The sequence below is a fragment of the Nerophis ophidion genome, linkage group LG01 (assembly GCF_033978795.1).
Source record: "Nerophis ophidion isolate RoL-2023_Sa linkage group LG01, RoL_Noph_v1.0, whole genome shotgun sequence".
Taxonomy (NCBI): Eukaryota; Metazoa; Chordata; class Actinopteri; order Syngnathiformes; family Syngnathidae; genus Nerophis; species Nerophis ophidion.
Window position 1 is genome coordinate 73,457,941 of NC_084611.1, and position 23,736 is coordinate 73,481,676.

The window sequence follows — 23,736 nt, forward strand, 5'->3', positions numbered from 1 at the left end:
CCTCACTCAGGAGTTCTCTTCGTATTCTGGGTCAATGGTAACTTGTTCTTCAGAATTACCTTGATGGAATAACACAAAGCATATAAGAAAAGTGTGTGTGTGTGTGTGTGTGTGTGTGCGTGTGTTTTAGGCCAGAAAGAGTTCAATGTGCAAAGGTTTACCTTGCTCTGCATCGTCTTTTTTTCGATATCTGCGGAACCCTTGAACTAAAACACACATCACAAAAACATTAGTGGAGGCAGTACGTGGTAAAGACTCACTCCACAAACATACTCCACAGTATCATCTGAGCACACCAATCAACCGGACCAGGGTAGAATAGACCCGCATCCCCTTTCTGTGTACACTAAACGTTCATTGACAAATCAACACTTTTCCTTTGCCGAGATAATCCATCGAGAGCCCATTGGAACAAGTCAAAAGTATGTCTTAGTAATGCGCTACATGTACTCCCATACTTTTATTTACCGTGAATTCTGGACAATAAGCCGCTACTTTTTTTTCCTACACTTTGAACCCTGAGGCTTATAAGACGGTGCGGCCAATTTTATGATTTTATTCTATTTTTTGCTGACAGCCATAATGAAGAGTTCTCCAAAAAACAACAAGTAAATACAATGAGAAGGTGTTTAATTGTTTGTGCTATGGCGCTATATTTTGGACAAGTTTACTTACTGCAGGTGCTCCAGTGTCCATTCCATTTATTGTTAGTGCTTTTTTTTTCTCTTTCTTTTCAATCTTTAAAGGCCTACTGAAACCCACTACTACCCACCACACAGTCTGATAGTTTATACATCAATGATGAAATATTAACATTGCAACACATGCCAATACGGCTTTTTTAGTTTACTAAATTACAATTTTAAATTTCCCGGTAGTTTCGTCTTGGAAACGTCGTGTAATGATGACGTGTACGCAGGACGTCACGCGTTTTTAGGAAGTATGAGCGCTGCACACACACGCAGCTAAAAGTCGTCCGTTTTAACTGCATATTTACACAGTATTTTGGAAATCTGTGTCAGGGTCGAATACCATGAGACATTATAAAGACACCAAAATAGAGAATAGAAGACAAACCAGTGATTGCTTTTCACGTACGAGGAGAGAAACTGGAGCAAGTGGTCAGTTACAGGCTCCTAATTTACTCTGAACTTTCTCCAGTCTCCTCGCCTTTTTAATTCATTTATGGAAGCCCTTTCAGTACAAGCACGCACACACAGCTTCGATCAGGGAGCGGGATTTACAGCTGTGTGGGATACCTAACCCCTGTGCTAATAACTAAACACAGGCAAATACATAGCAATAAAAAGATTAGCAACTTCTTGCATTGCTCTGGGCCATTCGCAAATTCCTCCTTTAAGTGGGGAGGTCAACCTAAGTTCAATCTAAGCCAAGTTTCATTTATACTTGTCTACACAATGCGCAAAACAATCATATCTGAATAAAAATGAGATCACTTATTTACAATTAATCCAACAATTTGTGTTGCTGAATCTTTTGCAATGTGTTCAATTAATATTGGAGAAGTCACAGTAGAAAGATAGAGTTGGGAAGTTTTAGCCTTTAGCCACACAAACACATGGTGATTCCTTGTTTAAAATTCCTGGAGGTGAAACTTTACTATGGATCAGAGCGCGGTCAAACAGACATGGATCCCGACCGAATGTCAACCAGCAGGTTTCGGTGAGAAAATTGTGGTTAAAAAGTCGCCACTTACCGGATATCAGCTGAGCTTGTGTCGTCCGTACAGCTGCCGTCGACACCCGTAAGACATGGCGTCAAGACACCCGTGGACAAACCCCTCCGACTATCAGGTAATATTAAACTCACTAAAACAATAGCAACACAATAGAAAGATAGGGGATTTCCCAGAATTATCCTAGTAAATGCGTTTAAAAACATCGGAATACGTCCCAATGCTATCGCGTTTTTTTTTTTAACTCTTTTTTTTTTTTTTCTAGTCCATCGCTATCAATATCCTCAAACACAAATCTTTCATCCTCGCTCAAATTAATGTGGAAATTGTCGTTTTCTCGGTCCGAATAGCACTTTTTGTTGGAGGCTCCCGTTAAAATCAATGTGAATATGTGAGGAGCCCCCACACTTGCGACGTCATTCTCTGCGACTTCCGGTAAAGGCGAGGCTTTTTCAGGAAGTACCAAAAGTGGCAAACTTTATCGTCGATTTTCTCTACTAAATCCTTTCAGCAGAAATATGGCAATATCGCGAAATGATCAAGTATGACACATAGAATGGACCTTCTATCCCCGTTTAAATAAGAAAATCTCATTTCAGTAGGCCTTTAAGCCATCCATAGCCTTCTACTCATATTGATTCTTTAGTCATCACTCCAAGCAATGGTTGTAAGTTTTACAATATTAATAAAACTATATTTACAAAACCGTTCCATGTCTGATTTCTGTAGGACTGTTTTCATGCTTATTTGTACATGCTATCGTAATATCATGACGCTAGCATCGTTTGCATTAGCTAATATGCTGAAACGTGTATGAGTGTTTGTGTTAGTATTATTAACTCAAAATGGCATTATTTTTGTATTGTTAAAGTTCTACAAATCCCGCAGTAAACTCACCAACGTGTCAAGATTATTGAGTCTCTTTAGCTTATTGGAGAGCTAACTTCTGCAGCTAGTGGGTCCATGATGATGACTTCTGTTTTAGTGCCGTGTTACAGGCACCATGTAGAAACAATTCAGGTATGTAAATACACTTTTACAGTATCTTTCTGCGTACAGTGGGTCAAAAAAGTATTTAGTCAGTCACCGACTGTGCAAGTACTCCCACTTAAAATGATGACAATCGTCCTGTCCCCTTAGCAGAAAAACAGCCTCAAAGCATGATGTTTCCACCCCAATGCTTCACAGTAAGTATGGTGTTCTTGGGATGCAACTCGGTATTCTTCTTCCTCCAAACACGACAAGTTGAGTTTATACCAAAAAGTTCTATTTTGGTTTCATCTGACCACATGATATTCTCCCAATCCTCTGCTGTATTATCCTTGTATCCATTTTGGTATAAACTCAACTCGTCGTGTTTGGAGGAAGAAGAATACTGAGTCGTATCCCAAGAACACCATACCTACTGTGAAGCATGGGGGTGGAAACATCATGCTTTGGGGCTGTTTTTCTGCTAAGGGGACAGGACGATTGATCCGTGTTAAGGAAAGAATGATGGGGGCCATGTATCGTGAGATTTTGAGCCAAAACCTCCTTCCATATGTGAGAGCTTTGAATGGTTGACAAAATACTTATTTTCCACCATAATTTACAAATAAATTCTTTAAAATTCCTACAATGTGAATTCCTGGATTTTTTGTTCACATTCTGTCTCTCACAGTTGAAGTGTACCTATGATGAAAATTACAGACCTCTGTCATCATTTTAAGTGGGAGAACTTGCACAATCGGTGGCTAACTAAATACTTTTTGCCCCACTGTAAATGACTCATTTTACAACATATATATCTGCAGCTTATCATCAGGTGCGGCAATCACATGGAAAAATATTTTTCCTAAAAATGTATTGGTTGCAGCTCTAGAGTCCAGAAAAAATAACTTTTTGGATAAATTGCACTTGTCAGAGTTGTTTTAATGCAACATAGGTTTTTTTACTTGAGTGTTTTCTGTATAGAAGAAACACTACTTGTACTCCGTTACACTGAGTTTCATTCCGATCCCTATATATATATTTATAGCATCATTATTATAATTGCTTGTAAATACATATTCATTTGGCTCATTAGAGAAACTTCTTCTAGCGGGCTGGGTCACATAACTCTGTTTAACCAATCCAACTTAAGCACTAGTGACGTTTGACTCCATTCCACCACTGTAAAAAAGCGACATGACGTCAGATAAGGGATTGTTAATGTTTACTTACGAATCATCAAAAATAATAGCTACATCATGCGCTGTCATCTGTGGCCAAACAAGTCCTTCCAAAGGTATGGGTCAACCCTGGAAAAATGCAATACAACTTCCTCTTATCGGTTGATAAGAGGAAGTTGTGTATCCTGTTAAAACTCTAAGATCATGTGTAAGTATTATATCAATATCATTTTAAAGTTTAGGTTACAGCTCAGAACACAGTTAGCATTCTTACAATCATGTTTCTAAACAACAGAAAAGAGTGATCAAAATAAGGGTGGCTTCATCAAACAGTTTGAGTTAAAAACTATATCGAGCTCAGATGTCAAACACAAGGCCTGGATGCCAGGTCAATTTATGTGGCCCACGAAAGCTTTGTAATATTACTAAATGTATTTGTTCTTTTATTTTTGGCAGAAAACAAATACATGTATTGCATGCAATTGCATATACAGTATTTTTATTCAATGCTCAAAATTCAAGTTGTCCATTAAATTGTACGTCGTAAAAATTACAATAGATTTTGAAGTAAAGAAAAACAACTGGCTGCTTGGTCGCCAGAAATGCACCATTTTTAAAAAATGGTACCGTTTTCCCATTTATAGCATTGCAAAAACAACAACCATAGATTTTAGACCAGGGGTCACCAACCTTTTTGAAACCAAGAGCTACTTCTTGGGTACTGATTAATGCGAAGGGCTACCAGTTTTATACACACTTAAATAAATTGCCAGAAATGGCCAATTTGCTCAATTTACCTCTAATAAATAAATAAATATATATATATATATATATATGTATATATATATATATATATATATATATATAAATATACAAAAAATGGGTATTTCTTTCTGTCATTCCGTCGTACATTTTTTTTCCTTCTACGGAAGGTTTTTTGTAGTGAATAAATGATGAAAAAAACACTTAATTGAAAGGTTAAAAAGAGGAGAAAACACGAAAAAAAATTAAATACAATTTTTAAACATAGTTTATCTTCAATTTCGACTCTTTAAAATTCAAAATTCAACCGAAGTAGGTAATTTGAATCTTTTTGAAAAAAATAAAAAAAAGAATTTATGGAACATCATTAGTAATTCTTCCTGATTAAGATTAATTTTAGAATTTTGATGACAAATCCAATCTGCACTTTGTTATAATATATAACAAATTGGACCAAGCTATATTTCTAACAAAGACAAATCATTATTTCTTCTACATTTTCCAGAACAAAAAATTCAAAAGAAATTCAAAAGACTTTGAAATAAGATTTAAATTTGATTCAACAGATTTTCTAGATTTTCTAGAATATTTTTGGGGAATTTTAATCATAATAAGTTTGAAGAAATATTTCACAAATATTCTTCGTCGAAAAAACAGAAGCAAAAATGAAGAATTAAATTAAAATGTATTTATTATTCTTTACAATAATAATTTAAAAAAATTACTTGAACATTGATTTAAATTGTCAAGAAAAAAGAGGAAGGAATTTAAAAGGTAAAAAGGTATATGTGTTTAAAAATCCTAAAATCATTTTTAAGGTTGTATTTTTTCTCTAAAATTGTCTTTCTGAAAGTTATAAGAAGCAAAGTAAAAAAATAAATGAATTTATTCAAACAAGTGAAGACCAAGTCTTTAAATTATTTTCCTGGATTTTCAAATTCTATTTGAGTTGTGTCTCTCTTAGAATTAAAAATGTTGAGCAAAGCGAGACCAGCTTGCTAGTAAATAAATAAAATGTAAAAAAAAGAGGCAGCTCACTGGTAAGTGCTGCTATTTGAGCTATTTTTAGAACAGGCCAGCGGGCTACTCATCTGGTCCTTACGGGCTACATGGTGCCCGCGGGCACCGCGTCGGTGACCCCTGTTTTAGACTAAAAAACTGTCCGCCCAGTCACCAGAATTTTACTGTAAAAAAGGGGCAGCCATAACTGCGATGTGGCTCTCAGTGAAAACAAGTTTGACACCCCTGATATAAAGTATATTTAAAAGTATAATTGTTACAATATTGTAACAGGTATATTAGGGTTTATAGTTGAAATAAACAAAAACATTTTGCTTGCCAAATCCTTCATGTTTTTAATAAATACAAATCAACAATAAAATGGTGCTTTTAACATGTTTGCAGTAATAAAAAATATATCTTGCGTGCTCTCTCTTACACTGGCCGTGTGGGAACTACTGTATGTTAGCGTATTTGTCAGCGTAAGTTCCAGCCCTGATTACTACCCACCTCTGCCTGAGCACTAATCAGCATTTTAGGATGAGGTGGATGGATTTTCTCGGCAAAGGAGAAGAGATCACAGATTCTGACTGACTTGTTAATCATATTTAAAGGCCTACTGAAATGAGATTTTCTTATTTAAACAGGGATAGCAGGTCCCTTCTATGTGTCATACTTGATCATTTCGCGATATTGCCATATTTTTGCTGAAAGGATTTAGTAGAGAACATCCACGATAAAGTTCGCAACTTTTGGTCGCTAACAGAAAAGCCCTGCCTCTACCGGAAGTCACAGACTATGACGTAATCCGTTGATGGCTCCTCACATCCTCACATTGTTTTTAATGGGAGCCTCCAACAAAAAGAACTATTCGGACCGAGAAAAACGACAATTTTCCCATTAATTTGAGCGAGGATGAAAGATTCGTGTTTGAGGATATTGATAGCGACGAACTAGAAAAAAAAAAAAAAGAAAATCAAATAATAAAAAAAAAAACGCAATTGCATTGGGACGGATTCAGATGTTTTTAGACACATTTACAAGAATAATTCTGGGAAATCCCTTATCTTTCTATTGTGTTGCTAGTGTTTTAGTGAGTTTAATAGTACCTGATAGTCGGACGGGTGTATCCACGGGTGTCTTGAGGCCAGTGTCTGATGGAAGTCGACAGCAGCTGTACGGACGGCACAAGCTCAGCTGATCTCCGGTAAAAGGCCACTTTTTACCACAATTTTTCACCGATAACTGCTGTTTGACATTTGGTCGGGATCCATGTTCGCTTGACCGCTCTGATCCATAGTAAAGTTTCACCTCTGGGAATTTTAAACAAGGAATCACCGTGTGTTTGTGTGGCTAAAGGCTAAAGCTTCCCAACTCCATCTTTCTACTTTGACTTCTCCATTATTAATTGAACAAATTGCAAAAGATTCAGCAACACAGATGTCCAAAATACTGTGTAATTATGCGGTTAAAGCAGACGACTTCTAGCTGTGTGTGTGTGCGCAGCGCTCATATTTCCTAACAGTCCCGTGACGTCACGCATACACGTCATCATTACGCGACGTTTTCAACATGACGCTTCGCGTGAAATTTAAAATTGCAATTTAGTAAACTAAAATGGCCGTATTGGCATGTGTTGCAATGTTAATATTTCATCATTGATATATAAACTATCAGACTGCGTGGTGGGTAGTAGTGGGTTTCAGTAGGCCTTTAAGAGAAATAGGCCTTTTGAGTAATTGGAAAAAAGCTTTACATCTTTGTGTTCGGCTCATGGAAAGTGGCAGCAAAAACAAAAGTGTTGATATTTTTGTTCAGTGAATTGATGCTTAATGTTTAAAAAAAATTATATATACAAACAACATATATATTGTTTTAAATCCAGTGCAACACACAAAGAAAAGGTTGAAAGAAATGTGCACACCTCACTAAACTAGTTAGAAAAAAAGATGTGCATGTAGAAACTAGCATGGAATGACATGGGAAATGTGCCAGTAGATAGAAGACTACCACAAAAACTAACCTTCAAGGGCTTGTTTACACGGGAACCATCTGGCGAAAATAGCTTTGGGAAAATTCCACTTGTGGATGATGCAAACATGAAGGAACAGACCACTTTGCAGCGTGGTAGTGAGAAGGCAGCTTTTGCTCGAATGCTTTCATGTCTTATGTGGGCATCCTCTAATTTCTATGCCACTCAACGGTCAGATCGTAACTGAGCCTCTATTAAAAAGCTCATTATCTAAAGTGGCACACGCACAACAACCACCCTGTGTTCTGCCATTCAAAAATGGATGTGACATGCTTGCAGATCCCTTTGGTTGCAGAGAGTTGTGCTTGCAACGCTATAGAAAATAGCGAGCATAAATGCGCAAAGAAAAGAGAACATTGTCGTTCTCCTGACAAGACAAGATTATTTTATCTTTAATCGCCATGACACTATACGGCCCTTGTGACTGTTTTGGACTCATGTTTACTTTTTCCCAATGTGTGGTATTTCAGTTCCTGTCCTATGGCCCTTATTTTGTTATTCTCACTTCTTCATTTCTAAGCACAGGCATCCAAAGCTTGCTACCTGATTGGCAACCAGAGCACACCTGAGCCCGTTTGCCAACCAGGCTCCTATTTATTTTAGCAATGTCTGACAGACCGCGTCAGTTCATTGTTGTTTTTCATATCGCATATCAATGCTACGCCCTGTTGTTTCATTAGGCTATGCCTAATGATAGATCAGAGAAGGGCTGTGTTTTTAGAAAATGTTTTGTGCTTTTACTTAAAATTCGGCTTCTTTGCTCTTTCCCCCCCACGACCTTGTGAGAGTTTTTCTTTTTCTCATTAAATCTTATTATTTACTCACCATCTCCCATCAATCTCGTCTGTTGCATCTTGATTTTACACCGTGTTTGCATTACAGTTGAGTGCATTGCAAACGAAAAATGTAGATTGTTACACTAATTGCTTAAGTAAAATTGGGTAAAAGCTCAGCATTAAGGAACAATATAGTTTAATCTTGTCACGTCATCAAAACATGTCGAAAACACCTCTTTTTAAACCAATTACACACTTCCGGCTTCACAATAATAGTTTCACATCCAGTTTAACTACAGTAACGTCATGAAAAATATCTTAAATTGTGATCATGCTTTGATTGTCATAGTTGTATTGTAATGTAATCTGTGATATTTATACCGAAATAAATATTGATACATCAGTGGAGGACTTATAGGTTGTATTCACCTGACGTCACTTGTTAACTATACGAGGCTCAAAGTGTTGGGCCAGCGAGCGTCCGTTGTCATCGCTTTCTGGGCAACATTTTGCCTTTCCAAAAAAAAAAATTACCTATGCTTGTTTTGTTTTAGGCTTTTGGAACGGTTTAAATTGCAAAAAGGATACAAGTTCCTTGAAAGGTAATCAAACAGAACAAAAGAAGTCAACATTTTATGAAAGAAAATAAGCAAAAGGGCATGCACTCCAGTAGAAAAAGGCAGAATCGAAAAATGCACAAGTTTGCTGTGATCCCTTTGCTAAAGGTTTGTTTTTTAAATATATTTATGGTTCAGTATTTCCAACTGAAGTTTTATATTGATGTTATATGTATTTCTAAAAACACATTTTGTAAGTTTTTTGTAAAGCATCAACTCAGCGAGTCTAAAGTAGAAAAATGTGAGCAAAACCTAATATAGTTAAGTTTTTACAAACGAAGCTTTCAGCACATACACAACGTTGCGATCTATTATTATATTTTCATAGACGGAAAAAAACATACAAAATCGTAACAACAACAAAGCAAAAAACATGGATGTAGATGTAAAATTATATAATTAAATGCAACCTTAACCACTTATCTGTGAGAGTCTTGATGCCAATTTCCTTGACCCAGCCACACGCAAAGAAGTTGTAGACTTTGTGGCATAACATGATGCCGTCTACTAAGTTGAATACAATGATTAGTTTTTATTTTTTGCAATATTTAAAAGCTTTCACAAAAAGTTTTTAAAATATACTTTTTGGGAAATAGCACTCATTCTTACACATTTGTAATTTCCGCATGCGTCATCATGTTTGGTTTCGGGGCTGTGCATACTGGGCTTAAGTGAAACAAACCGCACCGAAGTTAATTTGCAAGCAGACGGGTCTCGGCCCACTCGTTCGGTGCACACTGTGAACCATTGCATTCAAACTTGACCCAACAAACCATAGTCACAGAGAGACGTATCACAGTTCATATTAAGTGAACCAAACATGACATGTGAACGCACCCTTCAGCGCACTACTACTTACAACACCCCTTGCGGATCCGCTTCCACAGCAGCAGTCCAACGATGAGAGAGCCCAAAAACACCAATGGCGCCATTGTTTTAGTGACCACATCAGTGCCTTGTTTAGGTTTTCCCAGACCTGAAAATATCAGAAATAAATGACAGCATTATTGATTGATTGATATATTTTTAATTCAAATATGCAAAAAAACAAGAGCAAGCCTGATCCAATACAGTGCTATAGCCTTAACAGCCATTACAACAAAATGAAAACAATGGAGAATAAAAAACGAAAACAAATGAGCATAAAAAACTAAAACAAATGTGTCATGACGCGGAGTCAAACCCGCGTTTCCTCGGCGGCTGGAGCTGTGGCCGCTTCTGCTGACAGAGCGCCAAGACTCGTGCTGAGCGTCACACACCCACACGAGCCTCTAGTCAATCAACAATCAACACATCTGAACTTGATGAAAGAGAGCGGCATAAAGACCAGCAGACCCGAGGAACGTTTGCCAGAACGTCGCTAACCTTCACGTAAGCATCACGTCTGGCATTCCCTTCCCCGTGATTTCCTCGCCTTTGCTTTGCTCTCTCTCTCTGTATCCCTGATTCATGTCCCTTTGTGTATTGACAGTGACTCCCCTGCCTTCCGTGATCAAGCCTTGTCCTTCGACATCCAACCGGATTCCCGACTGCCCTCCTCGATCCACGACCTCCCGGCTCGGACCCAGACCACGCTGCCTCGCTCCTCCTCATGACCCCTTGCCTGTACGTGAACTTTCTTCTTCTTGCCCCTTGTGATTCGACAAAAGATTACAACCAACACTCACAGACAACAACCCTTGGTAAAATTTACATTATTAATATTACACATAGTCACACTCATTCACTTGGAGTAGCATACACATGTCACTTATTCATCAAAGGTTTAAAATAAACCTTGAAAAAAATGCAGTTCTGTCCTGGTTGTCGCCTCCTTCCCTTCTCTGAACATAACAGTACGTTCTGGCCACAACATGTCGGAACCAGGCGACAAAAGCAACCCCCCAGCCCCGGACATCCAGATCTTCAGACCTGGCAATCCTTAGCTCCGTTGTTAGCGAACATCAGGTTCGTTTTTCCGCCCTTGAGGACAAACTAGAGAGAGACTTTACCCGACTACATTCCAGACTGGACAAAATGTGCCCTGGGGCCAGTCCAGGACCTGTGGAAACCCGGCATGCTTCTCCAGTCAGAGGACCTGAACACAGTAGTCTGGAACGAGAGCCCAGGATTGCCCGCCCTAGACCCTTTGAGAGGGACTTTGAACTATGTCGAGGGTATTTGGTACAATGTCACCTCATCTTTCGTCACCAGCCATCCCGCTATTCCTCCGATGGTGCCAAGATTGCATTTATATTTTCTTTGCTTTCCGGCCCAGACTTTCTTTTTTTTTTTTTACATATTTGAAAAGGCTGCGATGAGGTGGCGACTTTTCCAGGGTGTACCGCGCCTACCGCCTGACTGCAGCTGAGATAGGCGCCTGCGACCCCCTGCGGCCCCAAAAAGGACAAGGGGTAGAAAATGGATGGATGGATATTTGAAAAGGAGTGAGAAGTTTACACTTATTCAATCCCATCCCTTTTCTTTAAATCATAGATTACTCTGAGCTAGAACTACCTGTTCACTATGTACACACAATGATAAATATATACATACATACATAGAACTGAGCAAACAACACAACACACACAAAACCTGATAAAAAATAAATAAATAAAACATAAAAACAGGTACACAGCAGGTGTATAATGGGGTGCCATTGCAGGATGGATATCACTCAGTGTTAAAAGCCAAGGAACAAAAAAAGTATGTTTTCAAGAGAGATTTAAAAACAGGAAGAGAGGAGGCTTGTCTAACACTCAGAGGTATGTTGTTCTATTGCTTTAAAGGCCTACTGAAATGAGATTTTTTTTATTTAAACGGGAATAGAAGGTCCATTCTATGTGTCACACTTGATCATTTCGCGATATTGCCATATTTTTGCTGAAAGGATTTAGTAGAAAAAATCGACGATAAAGTTCGCCCATTTTTGGTACTTCCTGAAAAAGCCTCGCCTTTACCGGAAGTCGCAGACGATGACGTCACATGTTGATGGCTCCTCATATACTCACATTGATTTTAATGGGAGTCTCCAACAAAAACAACGATTCCTACCGAGAAAACGACCATTTCCCCATTAATTTGAGCGAGGATGAAAGATTCGTTGAGGATATTGATAGCGACGGACTAGAAAGAAAAAAAACGCGATAGCATTGGGACGTATTCCGATGTTTTTAAAGACATTTACTAGGATAATTCTGGGAAATCCCTTATCTTTCTATTGTGTTGCTAGTTTTTTAGTGAGTTTAATATTACCTGATAGTCGGAGGGGTGTGTCCACGGCCGGGTGTTGACGCTCAGTGTCTCAGGCAAGTCGACGGCAGCTTTATGGACGGCACAAGCTCAGCTTTTATCCGGTAAGAACTGACATTTTAACTACAATTTTCTCACTGAAACCTGCTGGTTGACATTTGGTCTGGATTAATGTTTGCTTGACCGCGCTGTGATCCATAGTAAATTTTCATCTCCGGGAATTTTAAACAAGGAAACACCGTGTGTTTGTGTGGCTAAAGGCTAAAGCTTCCCAACTCCATCCTTCTACTGTGACTTCTCCAATATTAATTGAACAAATTGCAAAAGATTCAGCGACACAGATCTCCAAAATACTGTGTAATTATGCCGTTAAAGCAGACGACTTTTAGCTGTGTGTGTGCGCGCGTAGCGCTCACACTTCCTAAAACCCTGTGATGTCACGCGTACACGTCATCATTACACAACGTTTCTAAGACGAAACTCCCGGGAAATTTAAAATTGTAATTTAGTAAACTAAAAAGGCCGTATTGGCATGTGTTGCAATGTTAATATTTCATCATTGATATATAAACTATCAGACTGTGTGGTGGGTAGTAGTGGGTTTCAGTAGGCCTTTAACTCCACATTCAAACCATTCCATAGTTTCACTTCACAAATTGAAATATAAAAACTTTTTATGGTCGTTCTATAACTAAGCATTTTGAAATTTAAATTCCTCCTTAAATTATAACCCCCCTCTCGTGTACTGAACAATTTTTGAATGCTTCCTGGGAGTTTATTCATTTTGGCTTTATACATTATTTGTGCAGTTTGATACACAATAATATCATGAAATTTCAATATTTTTGACTGTAAGAATAGTGAATGAGTATGGTCCAGATATCCAACCTTGTTGATGATGCGTACTGCTCTTTTCTGAAGTATACTTATTAGGGTTTTTTTTAGCCGTTGTAACTATTATGGGTCCAGTAAATCTGGTTTTGACAAACAGGAGCAGACAAACCAGCACAAAGAATGTTTAATTACTGGGAACACTTCCTTTTAGACAGAGTATTAGATAACATATGTTGTTAACTTTCCTGTTGATGCCTAAGTGAAAGGGAAAGTTAAGAAAATCTAGGGTTGGCATCTCATCGTAGTTTTGCGACACACTTTTTTATTCACTTTGGTTTACTTTGTTGTTCTTTTTAACACCCCAGAATATCAAATATCCTAAAAAATCAATCATTACTAATCATTAGTTGTGGTTTTCACAAAAAATATTTTGTGAAATAAAACCCTTAAATTAAATGCAAAGATACTTATGTTTATTGATACAATACATCAAGGGTTCATAATCTTTTTCACCTTGGGGCCCACTCACATATTAAAACTGAATTAGTTAGCTTACTCTTGTTTTTAATGATATGAAACAATGTGTTAATCACAAATATTTATTTAACACATGTACCTTAGGCTTCGGTCAGGCTGATTAGACAAATATGTACTAATCAAATTAACTGCATAAGAAGGGACAGACATAAATAATTTTACATACAAGAATGCTTTATTAAACTAAATTAATAATGAATACGCTTGAACTAAACTGTCAATACAATTAAAGTGTAAATGTAAATACAGCTTCACCACTTTAGTCATAATGTTTGCGCTTGAGAAACTTCTAGACATCATTTTATGTTTGATATTGTCATCACTGCCACAAGTGGTGGACAAATCTACTACAACTGAGTACCGCTAGGGCCTATACAGAGTACCGAGCAGAGCAGAGAAACAGATATTTTTGGCGGCACGGCCCAAAATGGTTAAGAATGGTAAATGGGTTATACTTGTATAGCGCTTTTCTACCTTCAAGGTACTTAAAGCGCTTTGACACTATTTCCACATTCACACACTGTTGGCGGGAGCTGCCATGCAAGGCCCTAACCACGACCCATCAGGAGCGAGGGTGAAGTGTCTTGTTCAAGGACACAACGGACGTGACGAGCTTGATAGAAGGTGGGGATCGAACCAGGAACCCTGAGGTTGCTGGTACGGCCACTCTCCCAACCGAAACACTGCAATACATCACTGGATAATTTTTCCCAGTATTATTTCAAGTGCAAGCATAATAATGTTGTACCATAACAATGCATACCTATCAATATTTGTATTTTAAAAAATGGGAAATTTCCTGGGAAAATGGGTCAAAATATTGGAAAATTATATTTGGAAACTGTGGACGTGGTGTCCTCTGAACAAAGAGGAAAATAACCATCCGATTGTTATAGGCGCAAAGTTCAAAAGCCAGCATCTGTGATGATATGGGGGTGCATTAGTGCCCAAGGCATGGGTAACTCACACATCTGTGAAGGCACCGTTAATGCTAAATGGTCCATACAGGTTTTGGAGCAACATATGTTGTCATCCAAGCAATGTTTTCATGGACGCCCCTGCTTATTTCAGCAAAACAATGCCAAGCCACGTGTTATTACAGCGTAGCTTCGTAGTAAAAGAGTGCGGGTACTTTCCTGGCCCGCCTCCAGTCCAGACCTGTCTCTCATCGAAAATGTGTGGCGCATTATGAAGCGTAAAATACGACAAGACCCCGGACTGTTGAACAACTTAAGCTGTACATCAAGCAAGAATGGTAAAGAATTCCACTTTCAAAGCTTCAATAATTAGTTTCCTCGGTTCCCAAACGTTTATTGAGTTTTGTTGAAAGAAAATGTGATGTAACACAGTGGTGAACATGCCCTTTCCCAACTACTTTGGCAAGTGTTGCAGCCATGAAATTCTAAGTTAATTATTATTTGCAAAAAAAGAAAAGTTTATGAGTGTGAACATCAAATATCTTGTCTTTGTAGTGCATTCAACTGAATATGGGTTGAAAATGATTTGCAAATCATTGTATTCCGTTTATATTTACATCCAACACAATTTCCCAACTGATATGGAAATAGGGTTTGTAAATAAACTATGGCAACACCTTAGTTCCACAAACCACATTTTGAAAACACGTCCAAAAAGGAAAGGACTTAAAGAGGTGCCTTGGGGAATCACACTTTTTGACCCTAGTGTTTGCTTGCAAGGTTAGTAAATGAATGAATGGATTATATTTATATAGCCCTTTTTCACAACTGTCTCAAAGTGGTGGGAATTGATAAACCCATACATTCAAGCTTGGTGGTGGTAAGCTACATTTATACCAATGTGGGTGTCACTGGAACTAGCTGGCTGAAGTATCTTGCCCAAGAACACAACGGCAGCGATTATGATGGCCGATGCTGGGCTTTAACAAGGAACCCTCGAGTTTATGGACGGCTGCGTTGCCCACTGAATCACTCAGTTTAATTTGTGTAAAATGTCAATGCAAGGATCTGCTGATGTGTTTACAGTGGTACAAATTACATTAGGAGAACATGGGAATTTTCTGCAAAAATCTTTGTCTCCCAAATATGGAAATGAACTCGCGGACGAGTTAAATAGCCCTGGTTTATAAACTCAGTTTAACAGCTAATCACAGCAGGGATCAAATATCCTCCTGAGAACAAGCTTCCTCTGTAGTGGAGGGTTGTGTTTGCATAATAGGGTTTTTTTCCCCGTGCATAAAATGTAACTCTGACAAAAGAAGAAGGCCAAAAAAAAAACTTTCTTAAGAAAACAATTTCTGTCCCATAGAAGAGCTTGAACTCGTGTGAACATTATTGCCTGTGATTTAATTCATGACTTTTTTCAAGAGTACCACTTCAAGTTTTATGATACAATAAAGTCTCACTTGGACTATTGGACATAATACACAAAATAAGACTATTACTTAAGGAAAAAGTCTGGAACTTTGACCCCCGGATAACCCTGCTGTGTTGTTGTCTGCTGTCAGTGTTGACAGAAGTGCAGTCTGGCAACGATAATCCAAACTGTATTTGTTATTCAGAAACTATACTTTGAAGACATGAAAGAATTTGATTGCATCTCAACCACAATGCACCTTTGTATTTTCTAGTCGACTTTAGATCTAAAGATTTTAGAAAGAATTTGAATCAGATTTGGAGGTACGATGGACCTTACTGATAAGTACGTCAAAACAACTGCATAAGAAAATCCCAAATCTGTTTTTTAGCTCACCTTAAAAACAAAAGTAAACATCCAGTGATCATGTTATGACAAAACTTTTGTGCCATGCAAGCCTGCAGCCGTTGCTCATTCAATTTTGGACTAACCTGTCTGAAAGTTCTTAAAAGATACTCGTAGATCAGGGTGTTTTTGTTTTGTGCCAATGATTAACGGAAATAACCACACAAAAGTTCCTGGTGCAATTCTTGCAGGACTAGTTTGGTCTTGAATTGAAAATGGTGCAGTTTGTGTTGCCTCAGCAGTATTGTGAATAAGTACAAAATATCAAACAAATGCTTCAAAATCTGAACCCAAATATTTCCGTATTAATACACAGACACAGGAGTAGTACCTACTTTGACTCTTTTTGGGGGATATCAGTGTGGCCTTGTCGTCCTCTCCGCCATTGGCGTTGTACACCTTGCAGGTGTACTCAGAGGCGGTCATCTCCGGCGGCACATTGAGCTTGCTGGATAGGTGGAACAGTCCGTTTCGTGTCACATTCACCTCGGTTTTACTATCTCCGAATTCCTTTCTCGTGGGTCCCAAAAACCAACCCAGTCTGCCCTCTGGGTAGCCGCCTTCTGAGCTGCAGGTCAAGGTGACTTGTGACTTTGGCGAGACATCCATGGGGGTGTAGAGGATGGTTGGTTGGCTGTATCTGGCTGTGACAAAAAACAAAGTGAAAGTGATGATCAAGTGATCACCACGTAACAACTATATGGACCATGGCAGAAGACTTAACGGGGACATACAGTGTAACCTCGATTTAAAGGCCTACTGAAACTCACTACTACCGACCACGCAGTCTGATAGTTTATATATCAATGATGAAATATTAACATTGCAACACATGCCAATACGGCCGGTTTTAATTTACTAAATTGCAATTTTAAATTTCCCGCGGAGTTTATTGTTGAAAACGTCGCGGAATGATGACGCATGCGCGTGACGTCACGGACTGTAAGGAAATATTAGCGTTGCACGACGCGCGGCTAAAAGTCGTCTTCTTTAACCGCATAATTACACAGTATTTTGGACATCTGTGTTATTGAATCTTTTGCAATTTGTTCAATTAATAATGGAGAAGTCAAAGTAGAAAGATGGAGTTGGGAAGCTTGAGCCTTTAGCCACACAAACACACGGTGATTCCTTGTTTAAAATTCCCGGAGGTGAAACTTTACTATGCATCAGAGCGGTCAAGCGAACATGGTTCCTGACCAAATGTCAACCAGCAGTTTTTGGTGAGAAAATTGTGGTAAAAAGTAGCCTTTTACCGGAGATCAACTGAGTTTGCGCCGTCCATACAGCTGCCGTCGACCTCCCTCAGACACTGGCCTCAAGACACCCGTGGACACACCCCTCCGACTATCAGGTACTATTAAACTCACTAAAACACTAGCAACACAATAGAAAGATAAGGGATTTCCCAGAATTATCCTAGTAAATGTGTCTAAAAACATCTGAATCCGTCCCAATGCAATTGCCTTTTTTTCTTTAACTTGATTTTTTTAATAATTTTTTTTTCTTGTCCTTCGCTATCAATATCCTTAAACACGAATCTTTCATCCTCGCTCAAATTAATGGGGAAATTGTCGTTTTCTAGGTCTGAATAGCTTATACTGCTGGTGGCTCCCATTAAAAACAATGTGAATATGTGTGGAGCCCTGCAACTCGTGACGTCACACGCACATACTTCCGGTAAAGGCAAGGCTTTTCTATTAGGGACCAAAAGTTGCGAACTTTATCGTCGATGTTCTCTACTAAATCCTTTCAGCAAAAATATGGCAATATCGCGAAATGATCAAGTATGACACATAGAATAGACCTGCTATTCCCGTTTAAAAAAGACAATCTAATTTCAGTAGGCCTTTAAGAACCCCTTATCGTATCAACTTTTCAATTTACAAACCACAGACCAAATAAAAAAGTATCCTCTGATGTACGAACCTTGTCTCAGTAGACCAGACCTGGGAAAATTAAGGCCCGGGTGCCACATGTGGCCTGTTAAGCTTTTCAATCTGGTCTGCTGGACATTCCCAACTATTTTTTTTTCGATCTTTAAGATGGAAAGTGTAGCTGCCATTATGATGTGTGCAGTGATGTTTTCTAATGACTGTAAGTCTTCAACTGTACAAAGTATTTCAATGGATGGAATCTGCGCTTTTGGATGATATACTAGTTACTATGGTCATCTAGTTAGTTACTATGGTAGTCCACGTCACAGCAGCTCAGACGAGCAACCGAGCAGTGTGGGTGGGAAGCGTTTCCACAGACGCAGTAGGAGATTTTCACAACAAAGTTTTAAAGCTTAGTAATATATCAGATTTTAGGTGGGTTTATTTTGTACTATTCGTGTTCATATTTTACTGTTTGTAGCATTGTTGTTGCATTTTACGTGATTGTAAAATATGTCGATCGAAAGGGAGTGTGACATTTATATTTTGTCAGTATTCAGTGTTTTATCGTTCATAGAAAAATGTGATATTCCACTGTTTTTTAAAGCGGTCTGTCATAACGTTTTTAGCATTCATCATTATTGTGAAGTCTTGCATTAGTGTTCCTAGAAATAGATATGCCGGCCCCCAGACACATTTTTTTCTCTAAATGTGGCCCTCGAGTCAAAATAATTGCCCAGACCTGCAGTAGACGATAGTTTCCTTCACCCATTGTGTGTCTCGCAAAGTCACCAATTTCGTGTCTGCAGCACATCCATTGTGGGTGGGCTGGTCGATCTCCGTGTTTATTCCTTAACTACTGTGCTGCTTTGTGTGCCTTTTAAGTCTTTTTTTAGCCGGTTTACAAAATGTGTCAAGTTTTGTTAGCAACGGGCAAGCCATGTGTGGGTTGAAACATTCAGGAAGTATCCACAGCGTTGTCAAGTCGGCTCCCCCCACTCCTTTACCTGAGGTCAGCTCAGCTTGTTGTTGTTTTGCCTTTGTTATTAATTATAAAGTTGATCCATCATGCCCTTATGTTTGTTTAATATACATTACTATATAGTGAAACCTCGATTTATGGACTTAATTGTTTCTTGAACAGGGTTTATAAATCTAAATGTTCATATAGTGAAGGATATGTTTTCATAAGAAACAATGTAAATATTAATAATACAAAACACAAAATAAAGTGCTATACATTAGTGTACATCAAACAAACATAAGTGGTGAGGGATTAACTTTCTATTAAATACGAAGCCAAAACAAGGAAAAGATAATTGTCCTCCGTATGCGCTGATCTGCCAACACATGCACACACACACACACACACACACACACACACGCACAACTCCCTCTGGTGCCCTCACAGTCAAAAATCCTTAAATTTAACAACCAAATTGCTACAATAATAAACATTTAAAAAAGTAACATCCACTTTCAAACCCCGTTTCCATATGAGTTGGGAAATTGTGTTAGATGTAAATATAAACGGAATACAATGATTTGCAAATCCTTTTCAACCCATATTCAATTGAATGCACTACAAAGACAAGATATTTGATGTTCAAACTCAATTTTTTTTTTTTTGCAAATAATAATTAACTTAGCCAAAGTAGTTGGGAAAGGGCCTGCTCACCACTGTGTTACATCACCTTTTCTTTTAACGACACTCAATAAACATTTTGGGAACTGAGGAAACTAATTGTTGAAGCCTTGAAAGTGGAACTCTTTCCCATTCTTGTTTTATGTAGAACTTCAGTCGTTCAACAGTCCGGGGTCTCCGCTGTCGTATTTTACGCTTCATAACGCGCCACACATTTTCCATGGGAGACAGGTCTAGACTGCAGGCGGGCCAGGAAAGTACCCACACTCTTTTTTTACGAATCCACGCTGTTGCAACACGTGCTGAATGTGGCTTGGCATTGTCTTGCTGAAATAAGCAGGGGCGTCCATGAAAAAGACGGCGCTTAGATGGCAGCATATGTTGTTCCAAAACCTGTATGTATCTTTCAGCATTTATGGTGCCTTCACAGATGTGTAAGTTACCCATGCCTTGGGCACTAATGCACCCCCATACCATCACAGATGCTGGCTTTTGAACTTTGTCGATAACAGTCTGGATGGTTCGCTTTCCCTTTGGTCCGGATGACACGATGTCGAATACTTCCAAAAGCAATTTGAAATGTGGACTCGTCAGACCACAGAACTCTTTTCCACTTTGCATCAGTCCATCGTAGATGATCTCGGGCCCAGAGAAGCCGGCGGTGTTTCTGAATGTTGTTGATTAATGGCTTTCGCTTTGCATAGTAGAGCTTTAACTTGCACTTACAGATGTAGCGACAAACTGTATTTAGTGACAGTGGTTTTCTGAAGTGTTCCTGAGCCCATGTGGTGATATCCTTTAGAGATTGATGTCGGTTTTTGATACAGTGCAGTCTGAGGGATCAAAGATCACGGTCAATCAATGTGGACCGTAGATGTTGAAATCCCTAAATTTCTTGCAATTGCACTTCGAGAAACGTTGTTCTTAAACTGCTTGACTATTTGCTCACGCAGTTGTGGACAAAGAAGTGTACCTCGCCCCATCCTTTCCTGTGAAAGACTGAGCATTTTTTGGGAAGCTGTTTTTATACCCAATCAAGGCACCCACCTGTTCCCAATTAGCCTGCACACCGGTAGGATGTTCCAAATAAGTGTTTGATGAGCATTCCTCAACTTTGTCAGTATTTATTGCCACCTTTCCCAACATCTTTGTCACGTGTTGCTGGCATCAAATTCTAAAGTTAATGGTTATTTGCAAAAAATATATATTCATCAGTTTGAACATCAAATATGTTGTCAACTGAATATGGGTTAAAAAATCAAATCATTGTATTCCGTTTGTATTTACATCTAACACAATTTCCCAACTCATATGGAAACGGGGTTTGTACGTTAACATCGGCAAAGGATTATCTGACGAGTAAGGAGCAGGCAATCGGGGATCGCAAAGGGGGCGAGAGGCAGGGTCAGTGTGTGTGTATTAATGTGTGTGTTCTTGGAAAAGGCGCCGCTGAGCTGTAAGTCTGCTTTAGCATATTTTTCCCAAAAAGTACAGTCTCATCACAAGTAAAACTTGCTGTGGTACTAGGCCTGCGTTGTCAATTCTTCCAAACTTGCGAACGCCATTAATGTACCGTATATCCCGGGCTATAGAGCGCACCGGTGTTTGAGCCGCATCTACCAAATTTTAGAAGAAAAAATATGTTTACATATATTAGCCGCACTGGACCATAAGACACAGATTTACAGTATATATGCCGATACGAATGATTTTGTTAATGTTTATTTATATATCGGTACCTTAAAGGCCTACTGAAATTAGATTTTCTTATTTAAACGGGGATAGCAGGTCCATTCTATGTGTCATACTTGATCATTTCGCGATATTGCCATATTTTTGCTGAAAGGATTTAGTAGAGAACATCCACGATAAAGTTCGCAACTTTTGGTCGCTAACAGAAAAGCCCTGCCTTACCGGAAGTCACAGACGATGACGTCACATGTTGATGGCTCCTCACATCTTCACATTGTTTTTAATGGGAGCCTCCAACAAAAAGAGCTACTCGGACAGAGAAAACGACAATTTCCCCATTAATTTGAGCGAGGATGAAAGATTCGTGTTTGAGGATATTGATAGCAGCGGACTAGAAAAAAATAAAAAAAACAGGTAAAAAAATTAAAAGGCGATTGCATTGGGACGGATTCAGATGTTTTTAGACACATTTAATAGGATAATTCTGGGAAATCCCTTATCTTTCTATTGCGTTGCTAGTGTTTTAGTGAGTTTAACAGTACCTGATAGTCAGAGGTGTGTGTCCACGGGTGTCTTGACGCCAATGTCTCAGGGAAGTCGACAGCAACTTTATGGACGGCAAAAGCTCAGCTGATCTCCGGTAAGAAGCGATTTTTTACCGCAAATTTCCCACCGAAACCTGCTGGTTAACATTTGGTCGGGATCCATGTTCGCTTGACCGCTCTGATCCATAGTAAAGCTTCACCTCCGGGAATTTAAAACAAGGAATCACCGTGTGTTTATGTGGCTAAAGGCTAAAGCTTCCCAACTCCATCTTTCTACTTTTACTTCTCCAATATTAATTGAACAAATTGCAAAAGATTCAGCAACACAGATCTCCAAAATACTGTGTAATTACGCCGTTAAAGCAGACGATTTTTAGCTGTGTGTGTGTGCAGCGCTCATATTTCCTAACAGTCCGTGACGTCACGCATACACGTCATCATTACTCAACGTTTTCAAGAAGAAACTCCCGGGAAATTTAAAATTGCAATTCAGTAAACTAAAAAGGCCGTATTGGCATGTGTTGCACTGTTAATATTTCATCATTGATATATAAACTGTCAGACTGCGTGGTGGGTAGTAGTGGGTTTCAGTAGGCCTTTAAGTGTTTCCAAACGGTGCTTGTCACACGGCAGTAAAACGGCTGATCAAAAAAAAAAAACAATCTTCATGAATCAATCAGCTAAACACACTCACTAACTCCACAGTGACATTTTGGCGAATTTAATAAAACTCAAATGTTTAAACAAAAAAAAAATGTGTGCTGTGTTTATTTCGGTGAAACTACCAACATGCACCAAGTTCTCTGTTCCGCGAGACAGCTAACCCAAAAACTTGCTGCTCTAAACAGCATTGTAATTATTGGTCCTTGGGTTATTTTGACTGAATCTTCCCATTAAAACAACTAGGAACTATTGGAATCTGCGGAAAAAATGGCGTCAAAGTTTCCTTTAGCTAAGCATACGCTGTCAAAGTTCTCACCTGCGACAGAAAGGTTGGCTGAGGTTTCATGCCGACCTCTGTCAGTAACCACCTCACATGTGTACTCTCCCTGGTCAGCCACTGACGTGTTAGCAATAAGCAGGGACACGTTCATGTTCTTCATACTCCACGACTTAGTGAAGGAAAATCTTGGCGACTCATTAAGTTTTGAAGGTTTTTCAAACCCCAGCAGGAGAACGCCGTCCTTCTTCCAGGTAACCATCATGACAGTTGCATCTCTGGCCTCTTTTGCGGTTACGATGCCACAATTCAACATTGATTGATTACCATATTTGCCCACGTTGTCCATCTTGCATTCCACGGTCACGAAAGCTGTAGAAAAATCTAATTTTTATAAATCATAGATGATATCAGATGATATTGTTATATCTCGGAGTGTCCCGATACAACTTTTTCACTTTCGATGCGATAGCCCTGAGAAGAGACGAATACCGATATTAATCCGATACGCTGTCAGCATGAATCCTAGTGCATACTTGGATCATTTTGTAGTGTGGAATGTTAGGATACACTTGAACAAGTGAAATTACTCAGAGAACAATGCTAGGTATGAAAACCATATGATATTATGCTGTCTTCAAATTGAAGTGGAATGCCAATTGTT

The 23,736-nt window shown here is 38.8% G+C and overlaps 1 protein-coding gene across 4 annotated transcripts in view; it reads right to left on the reverse strand.

The window, feature by feature from the left end:
• zgc:174863 (uncharacterized protein LOC100136852 homolog) overlaps positions 1–23,736 on the reverse strand; it is a 57,838-nt gene that overhangs the window by 12,847 nt on the left and 21,255 nt on the right. Inside the window, exons 3-7 of one of the 4 annotated variants that reach the window (XM_061910890.1) lie at positions 23,112–23,444; positions 16,709–17,017; positions 9,892–10,008; positions 162–206; positions 2–59 (exon numbers count right to left, since the gene is read on the reverse strand). In XM_061910890.1, coding sequence (XP_061766874.1) covers positions 7–59; positions 162–206; positions 9,892–10,008; positions 16,709–17,017; positions 23,112–23,444 — 857 coding nt within the window. In that variant the 3' untranslated portion in view covers positions 2–6. Of the gene's footprint in view, position 1; positions 60–161; positions 207–3,981; positions 4,001–9,891; positions 10,009–10,165; positions 10,664–16,708; positions 17,018–23,111; positions 23,445–23,736 lie in introns of those variants that run through there. The other 3 variants (XM_061910885.1, XM_061910897.1, XM_061910878.1) reach the window with 3 other exon arrangements.